General features: G+C 37.4%; 1 protein-coding gene and 1 long non-coding RNA gene across 9 annotated transcripts in view; one reads left to right on the forward strand and one right to left on the reverse strand.

Moving 5' to 3' along the window:
- The window catches only part of ANKRD17 (ankyrin repeat domain 17), a 132,988-nt gene that overhangs the window by 92,854 nt on the left and 21,665 nt on the right, over positions 1-18,469 (forward strand). For 6 of the 8 annotated variants that reach the window (XM_073340370.2, XM_073340374.2, XM_073340378.2 and 3 more), the window contains 8 exons: positions 6,921-7,069; positions 9,417-9,528; positions 9,757-9,902; positions 10,302-10,444; positions 13,147-13,360; positions 14,773-14,948; positions 15,627-15,789; positions 18,053-18,148. In XM_073340370.2, coding sequence (XP_073196471.2) covers positions 6,921-7,069; positions 9,417-9,528; positions 9,757-9,902; positions 10,302-10,444; positions 13,147-13,360; positions 14,773-14,948; positions 15,627-15,789; positions 18,053-18,148 — 1,199 coding nt within the window. The remainder of the gene's footprint in view (positions 1-6,920; positions 7,070-9,416; positions 9,529-9,756; positions 9,903-10,301; positions 10,445-13,146; positions 13,361-14,772; positions 14,949-15,626; positions 15,790-18,052; positions 18,149-18,469) is intronic. The other 2 variants (XM_073340371.2, XM_073340373.2) reach the window with 2 other exon arrangements.
- Positions 1,671-18,357, reverse strand: LOC140910130 (uncharacterized). Its single transcript, XR_012158428.1, has 4 exons — positions 17,448-18,357; positions 12,582-12,721; positions 1,949-2,071; positions 1,671-1,807 (listed from the first exon to the last, which is right to left on the reverse strand). It is a non-coding gene; the product is annotated as an uncharacterized LOC140910130 (long non-coding RNA).

Consider the following 18,469-nt stretch of genomic DNA (forward strand, 5'->3'; position numbering starts at 1 on the left):
AAAGCTAGCAGTGCTGATTTCCTTATAGGATGTTCTGCATCCTAATTACATTTCATTTGCTGCTCCCCTTGTTAATTACACAACTTGTCAGTGAAATATTAGTTTTCAATCTATTCCTTTATTACAGTAAACCTGTGTATCCCTTGAATCTTTTAAATTACCTTGTGGGAGGTCAGCATATATTAAAACTTTATTATAAGTACAGCTCTATTAATCTTAAATTAAGAAAAATATTAATTACATGGTGCTAATTACCATGGCATGCCATGCCATTTGAGAAGCATGTCAGTGGCGGTAATCTAGGATATCTCAGTCTACAGGAGTAAAGTTATGTTGTATCAACATATTGCAGAAATGACAGTAGCATTATCATGTAGGGAAGTGAAGAAACAGTATTTGGGGAATTTTTTTTTTTTAAAATATTCAAGCTAAAATGTTCAAACCTGGGTGCCTAAAATTAGGCTCCAAAATAGTGGCTTGATCGTCAGAATGGCGGAGCCCTCTCAAATTCCACTGAGGTCAATAGGAGTTACAGGAGCCCAGCACCTTTTGAAAATCTGTGTGCTGTTTAGGAGCTTAATTTAGGCATCCAGGTTTGAAAATATCAGTAGGCAAAAGTTAAACTGAACATTCAAGAGACAATTTCTCTCCTTCTGTCCTGATGAGAAAATGGAGATGTGAAGATTTCCCTTATTTGGATATACTGGGATACCTAATACCAGCTGGTGCATCTGTCAGGTAAAATGGTTACAACTTTTAAGCAGTAATTACACCTACTGAATTTAAATAGAACTTAAATTTAGTTTACATTTTTAAATATATTATGATATATAATTACATGTAACACCATTTAAATATTGAGGATTCATTATTCTGTTTTGGGGGCGCACTATCTGAACACTTCCTTTATGAAAGGCTAGATTTATTTACAATTTACATCTGAATCAAATATTTTTCACATTCTTAGGTCCCAATTCTACAAACTGTGTGTTTGCAACGTACAATGAAATCTGAGAGTTGCAAGTGTGGAAGGTTTTCAGGATTAGTCTGAGTTTGTATAAATTAAATTTCAGATTACTAAACCACTAATGTAAAAAGAACCCATTTTTATATGTAAATAAGTGCACGTAGTGCAAATAGGTAAACTTCAAAAATGCTGTACAATTTAAATTGCAAAGTCTGATTTCAAGCTGCCACAATACTGGAGATGAATTTGGCTCAATACAATACTCAGCAAACTAGAACATATTTGCAGTGTACCCCATAGATTTCATGGTGTCTCTCCATGGAATGTTTGACTTACTAAGACTCAGGGATGGTGTCACTTGAGTTACACCAGAAATTAATTTGGCTCACCATGTCTGGGTCATTCGTCTGATCAAATGGAAAGTCACCAGTTTTTCACCTTGATTACTTAAGTTTGAACCAGCTGAAAATGGAACTACTTTTATAATGTCAACTGATAAAGACATTTAAAATTTCCCCTTTTTGAATGAGAAATTAAAATTAAGGTAGCAATGGAAAAAATCAGAGGTACCCATAGCTATTGATGGCAGTTGTTGGGTCTTCAGCATTTCTCAGGAGTAGACTAGAAATAACAAAATATGTAGTCAATTTTTAAAATGACAAATGTAAAACACAATGTATTTGAAAATTTAGTTTTTACTTGTCTACTAGGACCTGAGGTCAGGGTTCTTGTTCATCCTGCAAGAGTTTGACAAGGCAAGGAAGGACACCTCCCTGCTTCCTCTTGAGATGTTGATGTCATTATCTCTCATGCTGTTGTGATGAATCTTGAGTTCAGATACTGATGAATAAGAATCACTTCAGTTTACTTATAAACAAACACATTTTAGGTATTAAGGCTATATATGCAATCTATTAATTCATTAGCATGTAAATACTATAAATGTATATTTTTAATAAGCATTTCAGTTTCAGTCAGTACCTCTTTAATTTGTTATACCTTCTCCCTGCCTTCTGCTATTGGGAGATGTTTGCTGCACTTCTGCTCTCTTCTGCTATTGGGAGATTTCTTGCAGTTTTCTGTATTGAGGGTTGCCTTCAACACCTTTGAAAAGAGAAGCAAATAAACACATTGTACAGTCAAGGGTTTCAAAACACTTTACAAACAATAAATGTAAGCTTCACAAAACATCCGTATCAGATCATTAAGTTGCATTTACAGTTCACAAATGGCTAAATTGGGTCATAGGAAACATTAAATGACTTGACAAATGCTACACAGTAAGTACAGACTCTAGATTGGACTAGTTTGTCAAAATCCTGAGATTTGTTGTAACTTCTAGAAATGCTCCTGGAAGTATATACTTCCATGGGAAAGAGCAAATTACTGCCATAGCATTTTAATTTATACTATCAGTATTATATATAATATACAGATATCTGTATTCTTGGTGTGTATTGATGGCGTGCTCTGGGAGTTGCCGCGTAAAGGAACAGTAAACACAACTTAATTACATTTTTTATTGGTCCATTGACTAAAAGGTATGGACTTCCTGCAGGAAAAGAAATGTATGTAATGTGATCTGTTTTACCTTTTAGGCTGGTAAACTGCATGAAAAAGCCCCTGAAAAGAACTAATATAAATGTAAAATAAGGAACATTGACGTGTTATAGATTCTCAGGCTCCATGTGATAGATCTGTTAATATTTAGGAGTGGTATTATATTTGCCAATTCATAGTCACAACATGCCTTCTAGTTACTATTTCAGGGCATATAGTGACCTATGTAATTGTGTGCACAGATCCATAAAAATGTATTCTAGGAACATCTTTTTTTTAATCTTAAATTCAGAAAACTTGACTCTTCTACTAGAATATTTGGAAAAACCTGAAATGCAAAAAACCAAATTCGTCACATTAAGTTCTTAAACAATTTTAAAATCCATTTGAGATAAAGCAAATGAAAATCTGGCTGTTAGTCTCACATCTCAAATTAAAGCAGTGCAGCACGAAAGAATGCCTCAACCTTTGCAAGGGACGTTCACTGCACAAGAATAGCATTGTGTGCCCAGTAAGAGAACACCACTAAAAAAATTGCTAATGTTCAGCGTAGTGTAAAAAATTTCAAAACTTTGAAGAAACTGAATGAATAATATGATCATTCTTATGACACAAAGAGAGTCCCCATTCTTGCTAAATTAAAAAAGCGCATAGTATTATCCCCTGAGTCAAGAGGGATAATTATATTAGCTATTTAAAGAAATAAACATTGACATTTCTCAAATATGAGCATGTGTTCCTTTTTAAAATGTCAGGCTTACCTTCCGAATGAACTATTTGATAAGAGCCTATTGCTCTAAAACAGATTTTTATCTTACACAACCTTCACTCTACTTACTTATACTTGTGAACTTTTTTCTTTTTTACTTCTCTCCTGCAATATTTGGAGTACTTATTTTACAAGTGTACAACTTGGTGTTTTTGTGGGGAAAACATGTAAACTGTAAGGAACATCCCTTTAAGTCCAGAGGAAATCTAAGATCTGGAAAAGGAGTCCAATGTAAAGATTAGTTAAGTAGACCTCCTAATGGCAGTACACAGGAAAATCAAATATAAAAATTGAAATACTGCAGTGCCTTCAGTCTTCATGGCAAATAAAATTGTCAAGAGCACCAAGGGCTGCTTTCAAAAGTGATTAAGAACCTAACTCATTAACTTTCAAAGTAACTTTGAAAAGTAACTTTTGAAAATCAGATTTAATGCTTTTGAAAATTTAATCCTACATCTCAACAGGAGAAAGAAGCGTGTGTGGCCTTACAGTAGATGTTCACCTAAGTAGTGAAACAGATTCCTTTACTTTACCACATCACAGTCAGAAAATTTAAAAAAAAGAAGAGGTGTGGGTAGGGAATTCATTTTGTTTTGCTTGCTTATGATGACAGAATGTGCCCTGATGTTGTTAAAACTCTTCATTAAAATAGTTAATTTAAAAATATTTCTTAACTTTACTAAAGTGGGCCAAGTACTCATGTTACTGCTGGGAAGATAGTATGAAGACATTGTAGTTTATTGAATGCTTCTTAGTCTTTGTTAGAACACTTTAGATGAAACGATTTTTGTTGGTTGCCTTTGGGGTATGCACTTGAATGACCATTTCAACCTGATCAGGAGCTTTCCCGGCACCTAGAGTACCACCCTCATGATTGTTAGACCTAAAAATTTAACACATTTACCTTTTGCTTCATTTATTAAATGTACTGTACAGCTATGAACCATATATTTTTCTCAGTTAGTTATTGCTGCAGCAGATTTAAAATAATAATGTAAGAATTGTAAACTGATGTGTGTACTGTGTTAGCATGCGTATAAACCGTTCATTTATGAACTCTATCGTGAAGTTTCTTGTGGGAAGAGGGGTGTTGGTTTTTCTTAAAAAAAAAAAAAAAAAAAAAAAAAAAATCTCACTGCAGCAACAATAGTGTGAAAAATGGTACATGGCTTAAATTAAAAACAATTTAATATAATAATTCTCAACATCAGTCAATTTGTAGGCCTAACAACCTTGGTGGTGTCAGTTGTAATAGCTAACATGCCTTTTTTCTTGTAGTGGGTCACAATACTAACTTCTTATGTCTTTGAAGATTTCATAACTTGGAACTGTTTTTTTTTTTTAAGAGGAAATTATGGTTCTTAATCACCCTTTAAAAACTTTTATGGTATTACATTCAGCATTGGAAACTTTCTTGTTCTGGTGTGTGGATTACTCACTTCTCATTGATTCCCATCACCTTGCAGCAAGCTTGAGTACTCGGTCTCTTGTAACTTTACGCTGTACCCCCCCCCCCCCAGTGCCACTGGGCAAAAAAGATCGTTCATTTATAAAATGTTGATATGGTGGGAATCAAACCTTTTTCCAAACTGTCTTTTAACTTTAGGAATTAAAATACTTTGCACTGCTTGAGAAGTTCTGTTTTTTAAATCCAGAAAAGGCAGTAAATTCAGAGTTCAGGGTTCTTGTTTTGCTGGCTTTTAGAAAAACTTCGGTATCTGACCCACATGTGCTGTGATACAATGAACAAAGAATGGAGCAAGAGATCTAACTCTGAATTTCCTGGTTTTTGTTCTAAATCAAACCTCAGCTATTCTTTTTTTACGGAACATCTTGATATAACAGGGATAATGAACCTGAGCTGCTTTTAAGTGTGTTATTTTTTAAAGACTCCTGGTGAACATGAATACCTTGGGCTGAAACCTTTGGATATGATGTTCCTTGAACTAGAATTCCCTGAAACCACAACTCGTGTTGATATTATCTTTAATTTGAAATCAGTCATATGGTGCACCTCAACTTTGGGCCAAATTATCTTGAGTTCAAATCTTGTGCCAGTAATTGAGTCCATACCCAGTGATAACTTTGTAATGAAGTACTATGGGAGACTGATTTCCTCTTCATTAAAGATGCCCGTTGCCATTCTTTAGCTATTTAGGTGAAAGTTAAAGAACTAATAACTGGATGGCTTTGGGATTGGCACAGACTTCCACCTCTAATTCATGAGTAAAGGTTGGTTTGATAGTGAACAGAAGTCATTATTATCTGGTAAGATTGTTCATTGGGTCTGTATGGAATAAGTTGTGGCTTCCATTTGTTTCTATCATAATTGACATTTGCTGTCTCCCTTGTTGGCAGTTTCAGCAAGAAGGCCAAGAATTGAGTTAGTACAGAGATTAAACATTGGCCTCTTTGGACTGAGGCTCAGTCAGGTTGGTGGGATGCTGTGGCGAAAGTTGCATTACTGCTGCCCACAATGTTACTGCTGAATAAAGGACTTCAGTATGCAGGGCTGGTGATCAAGCACTTTTCCTAATTATTAAACCCACTTCAAAGAACAAATTTTAAAACGTTAGAAACTTTAAGAGTAGGGGTTACTATATATTCCTGCATAGCTGCTCCATTGTATGTAGTAAAGGAACACTATCAATTTGAAAAATGCATTTCTCTAAATTTTGTGATTATGGGAGCTACAAATAACACTTACGATTATTCGAAAAATATACTTGAATTTTTTTCCAAATCCTTTACTTTGTGCATTTGACAGCACTTTGTATATCCTCCTTTTCATAGCTCTCTTATATAATCAGTGAGATTCTAAAGACCCTCACTAACATCAAAAAGGAGAACAGAAAAATCCATTAATTCCTTTAAAAATGTATACACAGAACATATTATTTTAAAGGATGCTTTACCAGAAACTGGAAGATCTTGACTGCAAAAGGTTCTTTAGGAAAATATTGCATTCAAAATGCTAATAATGCCATTTTGATATGATATAGCAAAAATAGTATTTATTGATGGTTTTCTTTTTACTTTGCTAGACCTTTTAATCTATACCATTGGCAAAAAGATTTTTATAAAAATGTTCATCTTTTTCCCCCCATGTAACATAGTTGTTTATATTTGGTCAATTCTGACTGATCAGGAGCTTCCACACGATCACTGTTGCTATTTTGCATTAGTGCCTTGTGATTGGAATATGAACTCGAGGACCCGTAGTTAGCCAAAATATATAGCTGTAAGTACCTAATTATTCTGACTGTGCTCCAGTCTCCTTTTAATGGCATGGAATTTTTGAGTCAGTTAATCATATACCTCTTTGAATAAAGTGTCTGATCAGAAAAAGTGCTATTTTTTTTTTCTAAAAGTGGCTTTCAGAAAATGCTGCAAACCTAATATTCACACATTTCTCATACTGTCTATTTCTTAAATTAGTTTTTAAGTTGTCCAAGTTCTTAAGGCCAACGAATTAGAGGTTTAAACGTGATATATTTTCAAAATACAATAATTTATAAAGAAACATTCAAGATTTTTCTGGTATTTCATTGTTCACTTATTGTGATGTTACAGATCTGAAGAATAAATTTTACTTTTACTAAATGTAGTCATTCTGTTTAACAGCAGTGAGTGGAAGAGCATCTGCAATGTCAAACACTCCTACCCATAGCATTGCAACTTCTGTCTCCCAACCTCAGACGCCAGCTCCAAGTCCTATAATTTCTCCTTCAGCCATGCTACCGATCTACCCTGCCATAGATATTGATGCACAGGTAAGCCTGAAATCAGTGCAGCATAATTGTGGTGAAGGTATTTGCTTCTACATAATGAATGAGTCACAATCAGTAAACAATTCTGATTTATATTTAGTTGCATTCTAGATTTCGTGGAATATAAAATCCTGCATAATCCAACAGGACAATTACAATGTGTTCTCATCTGGGCTACAGAACAGGTGGGAAAAAGGAGGCATTTTGTTCGATGACTGATCATTTAGTTTTCACTTTCTCTTGTTTGTGTGATACTAAGTGATAAATTTTCTGATAAAATATCCTTGCAGTTATCTAGCAGATATTTGACTCTTATCCCAAGATATTTTTCATCAGCTTTCTGCCAGTCAGCAGGCAAAATAACTCTTCACAACCTGTCAGCCTGGCTCCTAGGTTGGCAGGGTTAGTGCAAATCAACATAACAGTGTCTCTGTAACCATTGGGATCCGTTGCTAACATTGTGCTAACTCTGTGGCATTCCCAGTACTTGCTAGCTTGGGTAACAGAAGACAGAACTTGGTTCCAAACTTTAGTTCTCTCTGCCCTATGCTGCATTGTTCTGCTACATGTCAGTCAGGAACTGTTTTTTTTCTGATGTCTTAGAAGGTTTTGCTGTCAGAGTAGAAATTAAAAAAGAGAGAGAGAGAGGGATGGCTGCTGCCTTTTATAAAGTGTTCCATCTAAAAGTCTGTCACAATCTCAGTAAAAGATTGCATCAAACACCACAGCTTTTCTTTTTTTTGGCGCACATACACCGTTGAATAAGCTGATAATTCTTTAACCAGGCACTGGGAGGATTTGATGAAACATACATCACTCCACCATATGGGCCTGACAGGTAATGTTGTCGTCATGAATGAGTGCATCATACCAAGATGGTAGATAATTAGAAATAACAGGAAATTTGGAAGTGGTTACTTGGAGACAGTGGATGCATTCTACAAAAATCAGAAAATTTTAAAAGCAGGAGCATGGAAAATTTAAATTTTAAAAGAACTGCTTTTAATCCTGCGCCCTTGCTCACATAACCTACTTAGTTTACCAGTGATCAAAATTTAGGGTAATTTGTAAGCTCATTCTGTGGCATTATTAATAAGGCAGTGGTTCTGTAATTCTAGCAGTTGATGGACTTTCTCGTAAGAGTGATCACTTAACCTCATTGCAGGGCTCAGAATGTTTCCTGGGGACCAGAGTTTGAGAACTATTGCAATAAAGGATTTGTTTTTCAGTGAAAAGTAGTTGATTTGAAGAAATGAAAGTCTTCACAATGTGTCAGTACTTTGAGTCTGGCTGCACAGCTTACTTCACCTCTCCTTGCTCCCAGGATTGCAGTTGTTGAGTGTAATGTTTTAAGCTGAACTAAAAATGTCAACAGTTGTGGATGGCACATTTCTGGGAAGTGTCAACTTTTTGAGTTCTTACCTTCCTATTAATAAGGAAACATAGGAATTTTTTGTGCTGAATTAAAGACATTTGGGCCAAGATTTCACTCTTGGTTGGGGGAAATGGAGGAGGGCAATTTAAAGCCTCTCAAGTCATCCTTTTTCTGGGCCTTAAAATCAAGGAAACCTCCCACACACCAAAAAAAGTTACAGGGACCTTCATAGGCCTGGATTTCAAAAACGTAAATACAAAATTTGAAACATTTGTTTTTTAATTTTTCAAGCACTAGGCCTAGCTAATCCATTCTCTTATTAACTAGAAATCAAAATCGACTTGCCTGTCAACTTTATGCTTATTCTGTTTGTCAAACACTTACTTCAACCCTCACGTTTCCCTTCCCAACCTTTCTATTATGTTTATCAATAATGTTAGCACTGCTCCAGAAATAAATCCTGCCAATTCATTTGTGCTCCCTCTGTTGGCTTTCCAGCTGCTAAGGCCTAATGCTGTAGTTCCTTCAGAAATACTAGCTATAAGGATGAGAATGAATTTTTATTTGTAGATTTGCTATAGGGGGTAAAAATTAAAAATCAAATCCATGCATTTCTTAGACAGCAACAATTTGTAATGCATATTGTATTTTGAGTGTAAATTGCAGGACTGGCATTATGACCTTTAAAGATTAAACAGTTCAGCAGAAAATATGATTTATCACAGTTGTTGAAGATGCTTATTAAAAGCCCTGTTTAAAGAGCTGACTTTAGAAGCTTAACATCTAATTTGAGGAAGATTATAGTTAGTTTCGCAAGAAAAATGTTTAGAGTTATTGAAAACATTTCTTGGGCTTTTAAAAGATTTGTCTTGTAAAGGAGGTACATTTAAATCTTCATGCAGTAATGACCATGGAATTTTAAAATGAAGGAAAATGTATTTTGCTATTTTGAAATGTGTAATTTTTTTCTTTTAGACGGAGAGTAATCATGACACAGCATTGACACTTGCATGTGCTGGTGGCCATGAAGAATTAGTACAAACACTGCTAGAGAGAGGTGCTAATATTGAGCATCGGGACAAAAAAGGTAAGGAATCTCAGTATATTGGTGTATGTGGGTTCCATTTAGAATGAACTCCAGTATCTTACAATGCAGCAAAACAATTATATGCTTAGAACCTGGTATTACTTATGCTTTTACATTTATTTTAGACTTTATTCATGGTGACCCAACTTTCTTTTTATTGCTATAACTAAAGTTGTTAATGATTTTAAAATAGATGGAGATAATCAAACATTCTTTATTCTGTTTCAGGATTTACTCCGCTTATTTTGGCTGCAACAGCTGGTCATGTTGGTGTTGTCGAAATCTTGTTGGACAATGGTGCAGATATTGAAGCCCAGTCTGAGAGAACCAAGGACACGCCGTTGTCTTTGGCTTGTTCAGGGGGAAGACAAGAGGTGAAGTGAAATTTACCCATGTATAAAGGCACCCTTACTGTAGAAGCAGGTTGCAAGTTACATGGTTTAGATTAAGAGCAAATTTATTTTCCTTAGTGTGGGAGACAAAGATGCCTAGACTTCCACAGCGCCCCAACTTTGTATTTTATTAACATTTTTTAATTTTATTGCCATGAAATTTAGGAGAAGTAATTGCAACCATAATCTTGTTTTCTGAGGCTAGGGGCATGGTGTTGAAGAGTTCAAGTTCTTTCTTTTAAAAAGGATTGCTTGCAAAAAGGAGACCTGTTTTTTCTAGACACATCTTTTTGGTGTATTCATACATTTAGAACATTTTCTCCAGTTAGGCTTTCAATTTTAAGGAGAGAATCAAAAGTAATTTATTTTGTAACATTGCAGGTGGTGGAGCTGCTGCTAGCTCGAGGGGCAAACAAAGAGCACAGGAACGTTTCTGATTACACACCTCTAAGTCTAGCTGCTTCTGGTGGCTATGTGAACATCATCAAAATCCTACTCAGTGCTGGTGCAGAAATCAATTCTAGGCAAGTTCTCTTTTTCATCCCTACTCCCCTGCTTTTATAGTTGCTTGTTAAATCTAAAATAAAAGTTCACTTGGTGACTATATGAAAGAAAATCTCATTCCTAGAGCGTTTAATCCTGATACAATATTTAAAGAAATGTATAGTCTTCCTAGTCATTGGTTTAGTTTTTGCCCAGTTTTAGACCAGAACAGTTCAAGTATGCTTTTTGAAGACCCAGACCATTTTAACTCCCATTCCTTTCTCCCCCTTCCTTCAAGCGACTCTCCATGTTTTTGCTACCAAACTTATAGCACTCCTTTCTGGGTTATGGTGAAAATCCTCCTACTGACTTGGATCAGTCTGCTAGTTGAGTATAGATACTTTTGAAACAAGAAACAATCACTCACGAAGACATAGCATCTCCTTTCTCTTATTTTCCTCTCCCCTCCCACCTCCCCCTTCTCTTTCTCCAGCCCAGGTACCAAAAGTGTACACCGTTTTATTTTTAAAGCTATTTTATATTTTAAGGTTTTTCTAATAGTTTTAGCATGTAAGTACCATTGCTATGTCTGACCTTATTTCTGTTTGCAGCCATATTGCTATAGCATGACTTTGTCCGGGACACTGAGCAAAGGAGACAATTATCAAAGCTTTAAAGCAGGATGGGAAATTGCTCATAATAGAAATTTTTAAAAATATAAACAGTACCATTTTTCTTTCACAAAGATTTATAGTAGTTAGTCTCAAATATCGAGCTCCCATGCTTTGTGTCATAAAGTCACTTTCTCTCCCATACTGAGGCCTACAGTTCTGTTCCAGTGAGTCTTCATCCTACTTGTAGCATTGGAGGGTGGAACAAGATCTGCCATTCACTGGCAGGAAGTGTTGTATGGCCCAGCCTCTGGAGACCCCAGACAGTTCTCCTTCTGCCTTCAGAGCTGCAGGCAAGGGGGTCAATGTGAGTCATGAGTTAGCCTGGGATACCGGAGCCATGGGTTCTATTCCTGGTGCTGATGCTGCTGGGTGACCTCTGCCAACATTTCACTTTTTTGTGCCTCTAAGGTGGGGTTAATGATACTGACCTGCCTTGTAGGCAAGCAACTCCAGACATTCCTGCTGCAGAGGAGAAACTGAAACCATGACCACAAAGAGATGCTTAGTTCAGCCCCAGAATAATTAGAGCTGTCAAGCAGAATCCGGCTGGCCAAAATATATATAAACTCAGTGCCTGGTACTCCTGCTCATCTTCATGGAGTATGGCATGGCAACTAAATTCAGAAAGACCAAGCTACCCTGGTCTTTACTTCCTTCTTCGTGGATAGATATTTTTGTGTTTTGTGCAGTCAGGAATCAGGCCTACTGCAGAAAGTCTCTCTGGGACATGGGTTGCCTCAGGACATCCAGCCCCCTTTCTCTGATTAGCTGAAAAGGGTCAGGTATTTGGAAAAGGTCCGCTCCATGCTGCTAACCTGAAGAGATTTCCCATGTGAGGTACACAAAAACATAATTGACATTCAAATGTAGTGGTCTAGGGACCATGGCACTTCACGTGGCCACACTATCCTGTTTTAGAATTCCAGCATTCTCTAGAAACATAGTACTATACCTTTCATATGGTTTAAAATAGTCCTTCAGATAGCTCCAGACTTATATTAAACACAGTATACCATCTTGCAAATCAAATGGCCTCTTTATGCGTTAGCATCCTATGTTAAATGGGCAGAAAACCACAGAATATTTCAATGGTGACTAATGTGGTGTTTTTGTATGGCGTCTTCAAAGCAAAAAGTGTTTATCACTAATGTCGGAGTACTCTTTCTGAAGAGCGGTAGAGGCCTCGTGGCCAGATAAATCATGTATCTCATGAGGAGATCTCCTAGGGGGCCACATGGTCATCAGTTAGTATGTCCTTACAGGTTTCCAAATTGAATGCTCGCTCTTTTGAGAGAAAGGTGCTCCAAATTTTAGTCTCTCTGGTAGTAGAGAATGGCCTTAATAATAGATTTCTGGAGTTGTAACATCACTTTCTCCCTCCCTAGATGTACACAGTGATTAAAATCAGTATAACAAACCTGTGGACCTTCATATGAGAGAATGTATCCATCCTTACCTGAAAACTGCTTTTCTCTGAGTAATAAGATCAACAGATATGGCCTACCTTTGGCAGGTTTTCAGTAACATGCTGAGAAGTGTGATATGGCTTTTGGGTCAGTCAGTACATTTCAAAGTTTGTTATGCTCTGCAGTACATTACTGTAATAATCATCTTGAGTTAGCAGGGCTGGTTCTGCTTCCAGTGCTGCAGGGAGATTAGAGAAAGGAAATTTTCAGGTTTAGTATGGATACACTTTTTTTCTATTTTGAGCTGCATTTCTGCTAATACTAATAAGCTCAGAATTACCAACGGTAACTAAGCTTTCTTTTCAAAATGTTATTTGTTTCATGGTGAAAAAGTACTTGACCCTGATCTTTCAGATTGCATGACTCAACAAAATGCTCAGCTTTGCTAAAAAGTAATTTCCTCATAAGACAACTAATAATCTAAAAGCAGAGTACATAATACCTACAAATGCAAACATTGTAGAAGACCTTGCTTTTATCAGCCTTCTTCAACTTAATAACTTCTAGTTTGGGAACTTTCATTTTTCACATTCTAATTTTGCTATCACCCTTTTCAATGATGATGAGAATTAAAACTGTTTGTTTGTTTCCCCTCCCCCCCAGAACTGGTAGCAAACTGGGCATTTCTCCTTTAATGTTGGCAGCTATGAATGGGCACACTGCTGCTGTTAAGCTACTGTTGGACATGGGTTCTGATATTAATGCCCAGATAGAGACCAATCGGAATACTGCCCTGACTTTGGCCTGTTTCCAAGGAAGAACTGAAGTGGTTAGCCTACTGCTTGACAGAAAAGCTAATGTCGAGCACAGAGCTAAGGTAAGGAGCAGGATGAGATATGTGTCTTTCAGCTAAGCAGATTTATACTAAGAATGTAGTTCTATGTTTCACGTGACTTTTTCCCCCTTGGAAGTTAAGAAAAGAGGAAAAATAAGTATTTCCTATGTAGTAACTATCTGCTTATAGATTGCACGCACACCTATTGAAACCACCAAGGAAGAGGCTGAGTTTTAATAGAGCTATTTAAAAGAAAAGAAATATCTTTGTTTTAAGGTTACTGTTTATTTACACACAGACCTAGACCCATTGTGTGTACAGTAAAGAAAAAACATTTGGTTTAGCTTCTGGAGCTTTATTTAATCTTCAGATAATCACAAGCATCAGAGTGATGATAAATCTTACACTTAATCATTTTATGTTAAATTTCTTGAGACCTTCATATTTTTAAAAATTAAAAGCTGATCTTAACCCAAGCTGTGTTCGTTGCCTGACTCTCTACCTTCTGCCTGGCTTCCACAGCCATGGAGGCGAAATGGAATCCTGAGGTGTGCACTCTGTAAACGAGGCACTGCAGCAACTTTTCAGCCATCAAATCCCTCCCCCTGCCTGGGACAGAGTTTGTGACTTCACTTGGCATTTCCTCTCTTTGCCACATTTGGCAGCCATTGGGGTGGAGGATGACAGTAGAGAAAAGGCTTCTCAGCTGACAGTCAATATTCCAGACAGCTACATCAGTTGACCTACCACATAGCATCCCTGGCAGTCAGCACTGAAAAGGAGCTGTCAACCAAGGAATGAAGATAGGTGTGATCAGGTCAAAAGTTGCCTCCTTTCCCTCTGCCCACTAAATGGAACATAAGTTAAGAGTTTAAACTTGCAGGATCTGCTTCTATACCAACTGTTAGAATAGGGTTTCTCCCCTCCAAGACGAGTCCGACTATGTCCCTTCCCTCCCCACCCAGTACTCACCAGTACAGGTGTTGCTGCAGTTGAGGTTTTCTCTCCCCATATAAAAACCTGTTTACATGAGCTCCACAGCAGAACATCCCTTCTTTGCTACCTGCTCCTCATGCCCAAACCTGTACAAGATTGGTTGGGCTAGTGTAAAAAGCCTAGTAACATGATAGCCAAGGACTTCTCCACCTCTTTGTGCTGCAAAGCGCCGGTCCAGGATTTGTCCCCCAAAGCATGTTTAGTCTCCAGAGTATAACATAGTGCATGGTCCACACTCTTGGCCAGCTGCAGGTGATGTTATTTTTTCCTTTTAAATGTTGGTAACAGTTTATATAAGCGGGCTTGGAAGGTAATGATGGAAATGCGTATGTTTGAACTTAGAACTTTTTGCTGCAAGCTGAAGCTACTCCTGGCTTTTAGTGAAAAAGGGGGCGGAGGGGGGGCAGGAAAAAAAGAAAATAACTAACTCTTTCTTTCCCCCTGCTTACTCAACCTAGACTGGTCTCACACCGTTAATGGAAGCTGCCTCGGGTGGATATGCAGAGGTAGGCAGAGTTCTTCTGGACAAAGGTGCAGATGTTAATGCTCCTCCAGTACCCTCATCGAGAGATACGGCTTTAACCATAGCAGCAGACAAAGGGCACTACAAGTTCTGTGAGCTTCTCATTAGCAGGTACCATATTTGAAGCTGTGCTGTTAAAGGGTCTTGAATGCTGATTGTCTTACTTTTCTGTATTTCACAGGGGATGTAACACTGAGTAATTTTAGCGTATACTTTGTATTAGACCCAAATATGTATTTTCTTCCTCACCGTGCTTAGACCTAAGACTCAGATCAGAGCTCTTAATATTTCCTTGCATCCTCATTGTTGAGGGATGTATCTTCTGAACCCTCCATCTTATAATATTCACTGTTACTGTGAATATGCTCCCATTAGCAGCCATTTCCAAGGTAGATACCAATGCACATTCATGAATAGACCAGTAGAAGGCATATAGAAACAGCTGTCAGCAAGCCCCTCCTATAAGCCTGACCACAACTTGAGATACACCTGCAATTATAAACAAAGGTTTAGAGAGAGTGCCTGAGTCTGGATTTCTGGCATGCTCTCAGGTTACCATACTGACTGTTGGCATGCGTAGTGTAAATATGTATATCATTATAATGACTCAGAAGGTCAAAAAACAATTTTAAAAACTGGAACATCTCCATTGCAAACATATATAAAATGCAGTATTTTAATGCTAAAAGGTTGGTTGAAATAGGTAATGACCTAATTATATAGATCCTGTGTATTGTTTGTTCTCAAAGCATGATTCAATTTTTGGTCAAAACAATTTGCTTTTTTTAGGGGAGCTCACATTGATGTACGGAATAAGAAGGGGAATACTCCACTATGGCTTGCAGCAAATGGTGGGCATCTAGATGTTGTCCAGCTACTGGTACAAGCTGGAGCAGATGTGGATGCTGCTGATAACAGAAAGATAACGCCTCTTATGGCAGCCTTTCGAAAGGTAGACTGTGGAATTTTTCTTCCTTCTCCCTTCCTTATTCAGATATTATTTCTTGGTAAATTTAACTGTACGATGGTACTCAGAACATGGGTACATTAGATCTACTAAATCTCTTCTTTAATTATCACAATATTTGAAAGAGTAAATGAAAAACTTGCATAAATATTTTTAGGGTCTGGTTTGAGCCCACAAAAATAAGTATTTGCATCACCTATGCAACTTTATACTTTGTCAACATGTTGCAGAAACATTCATGGGAAAGAGTTACATTCTTAGGTATCCGGTTGTTTGGGACTATGACAGTGTGCTCTACTCACCATTAGGATGGCGCCTCCTCCTTACCGTTCTGCAGAATAGCTAACTAGGTTGATGCCTCTCCTTGTGGTTGTAAGCCGTCCCTCCACACCCTCTTTGTCTGCAGCCCCCTCTCACTCCAGGAGCTGCTGTGGCCTTTTCATGATTCAGCCCCCTCGCTAGGTCATTATTATGGTTTCCTCTTTTGGGGAGAAAATCTCTTCCTATGCATTGCCTGTACCACTTTCCCAGTGGCTGATTGGGAAACCCGAGCCTGCAGTCTACTGCAGATTCCAGCTTGGGGACCCTATAACCAGAAGTCAAGGTTTGTTCCTGTCTAGACTGTACTACCTTTTTCTGAGCCCTGTCCTACTTTCCTGGCCTTTCCACTCTTTGGGTTCGCCAGCCCAAACATATCTCCCTTTGCCCAGGGAGTGACTGCAGACTTTCCAGGCAGCCACTTCTGCTTCCAATTTCCTTTTGGAGAATCCCCACTTGTCCTTTGCAGGTGAGCGTGTCTCTAATTAGCTGTCTCCAGCCTAAAGCTCCCCCATTTTCAGCCAAATTAGCTGATTGGGCCTTCCTGGCCTAAATCAGTTTTTATAAGGCCAGTATGGGGAGCACACCCCATCACAGGGACCCAGTATGACATGAGTAACCTATTACTTTGCAAATATTAGTATACAAAATTGCGTTTTAAATGATTGGTTACTGCCAGGAGTAGAGTATGTGGACACCTGGGGAGTTGAAAAGGTGTGAAGGCAAAAGTTTGATCCCTTGGATCTCTCATGAGCAAGAGAAGGCTTGGCAGTGAGTATAGTGAGGTATAAGTGTATTAGTGAGGTATAAGCCAAGTTTGAACTATAAAATATCTGTTACGTTGGTATTGCATAGGTTTACTGGAATTGCTCAGTAGAGAAGGGTGTCATGAACCCTGCTCTTCAGTTGATGTTGGTAAATGAAAGGTTAGTGGCTAATACCATCTATGACCTGATTATTGATGAAGCCTCTGGTTTGGATGACTTTTCAGGACCTTCATTAGCCAAAATATTGCATGCAAGGTACTCAGTTCCAGCATGAATCAAGGGAGGGTTGCTGAGGCTGTTTTGCATATGATCTTAATTGTAGGAGATCTCTCTCCCCAAGATATGTAATAGAAAATGCATCTAGTGATGAAAGTCCCAGGATAGACTGTTCTCTTTGCAGAAACATGTATACCACCAGTGGATTTGTTCCCTAAATCAGTCAGTAAGCAACCAGTCAACCTCTAAGCTACTCTATATCAACAACTTCTATCATGTTAAAATGATTAAAATTGCATTATTCGTTTGTTACAAGATAAATATTGTAATTAACCATTGTACTTGGTTTGAAAATAAGCATCTTGACTTTGCCTCCATGCTTTTGTCCCATTGACGATGTTCTGTTCCATTGACTTTGTGCATCCTATTGATGATATAGCACATTGAACTGTATAAAGATAAGATTTAGAATTATGAAAACTTGACTACAGTACATGTGATGCAAATAGCATCTTTCAAAGATAAGTAACTAGTACACATTTTTCAAAAGAAACCACTTCTCCACAATTACTAGTAAATACCCACACATTTTAAAATCAAGGGTTTTCTTCTTGAACATGGAGAGAAGAGTGAGAAGTGTCTGAAATGAGGGAAAAAACGTTCAATTTAACACTCCAGAACCAAAAATACCTGAATAATTTAGGTAACTTTTTAACTAAAAAGATGTGTGTAAGAGAGGAAAGGAGTGGAGCATCTCCAGACTTGAGAAATTGGGTATTAATTAATATTTGAGAGAGTTTGAAAGGGAGATGCCTGATGCCTCAGTAACAGAGCTACTGATTACTACAAGATATTCCGGAGACAACCATGTTTGACAAATGTATAGTGCGTTAAAAGAGCTATTAATTTGGTATGAAATAACCTGATGTTTGAAATAAAATTTTCAGGGTCATGTAAAGGTGGTGCGCTATCTAGTGAAAGAAGTAAACCAGTTTCCATCAGATTCAGAATGTATGCGATACATAGCAACGATTACTGACAAGGTAAGGTAATTGTTGCAATGTGGCTACTCTTAGCAAGATTTTGGTAAGACTGAAAAGTATTACTAAAAGAATAGTTCTAATTGTGACTAATCAAGGTTGGAGTAGAATTTACCATCAACATCTGTTTGACTGGCAAAGCAAGCTTAGCATGATTTTCAAAATAAATAGAATTTTGAGTAGAAAAACTGTGTTTTATTTTGGTAAAAATTTAAAATCCAAATACTGTAACAGTAGTACAAGTTACAGTAAATGGTTGTGACAATGGCAGTAAATGCAACTTGCCACTAATTACTTACTAATTTTCAGTTAGTTTCCCAGACA

Source organism: Lepidochelys kempii, chromosome 4 (genome assembly GCF_965140285.1).
Source record: "Lepidochelys kempii isolate rLepKem1 chromosome 4, rLepKem1.hap1, whole genome shotgun sequence".
NCBI classification, from domain to species: Eukaryota; Metazoa; Chordata; order Testudines; family Cheloniidae; genus Lepidochelys; species Lepidochelys kempii.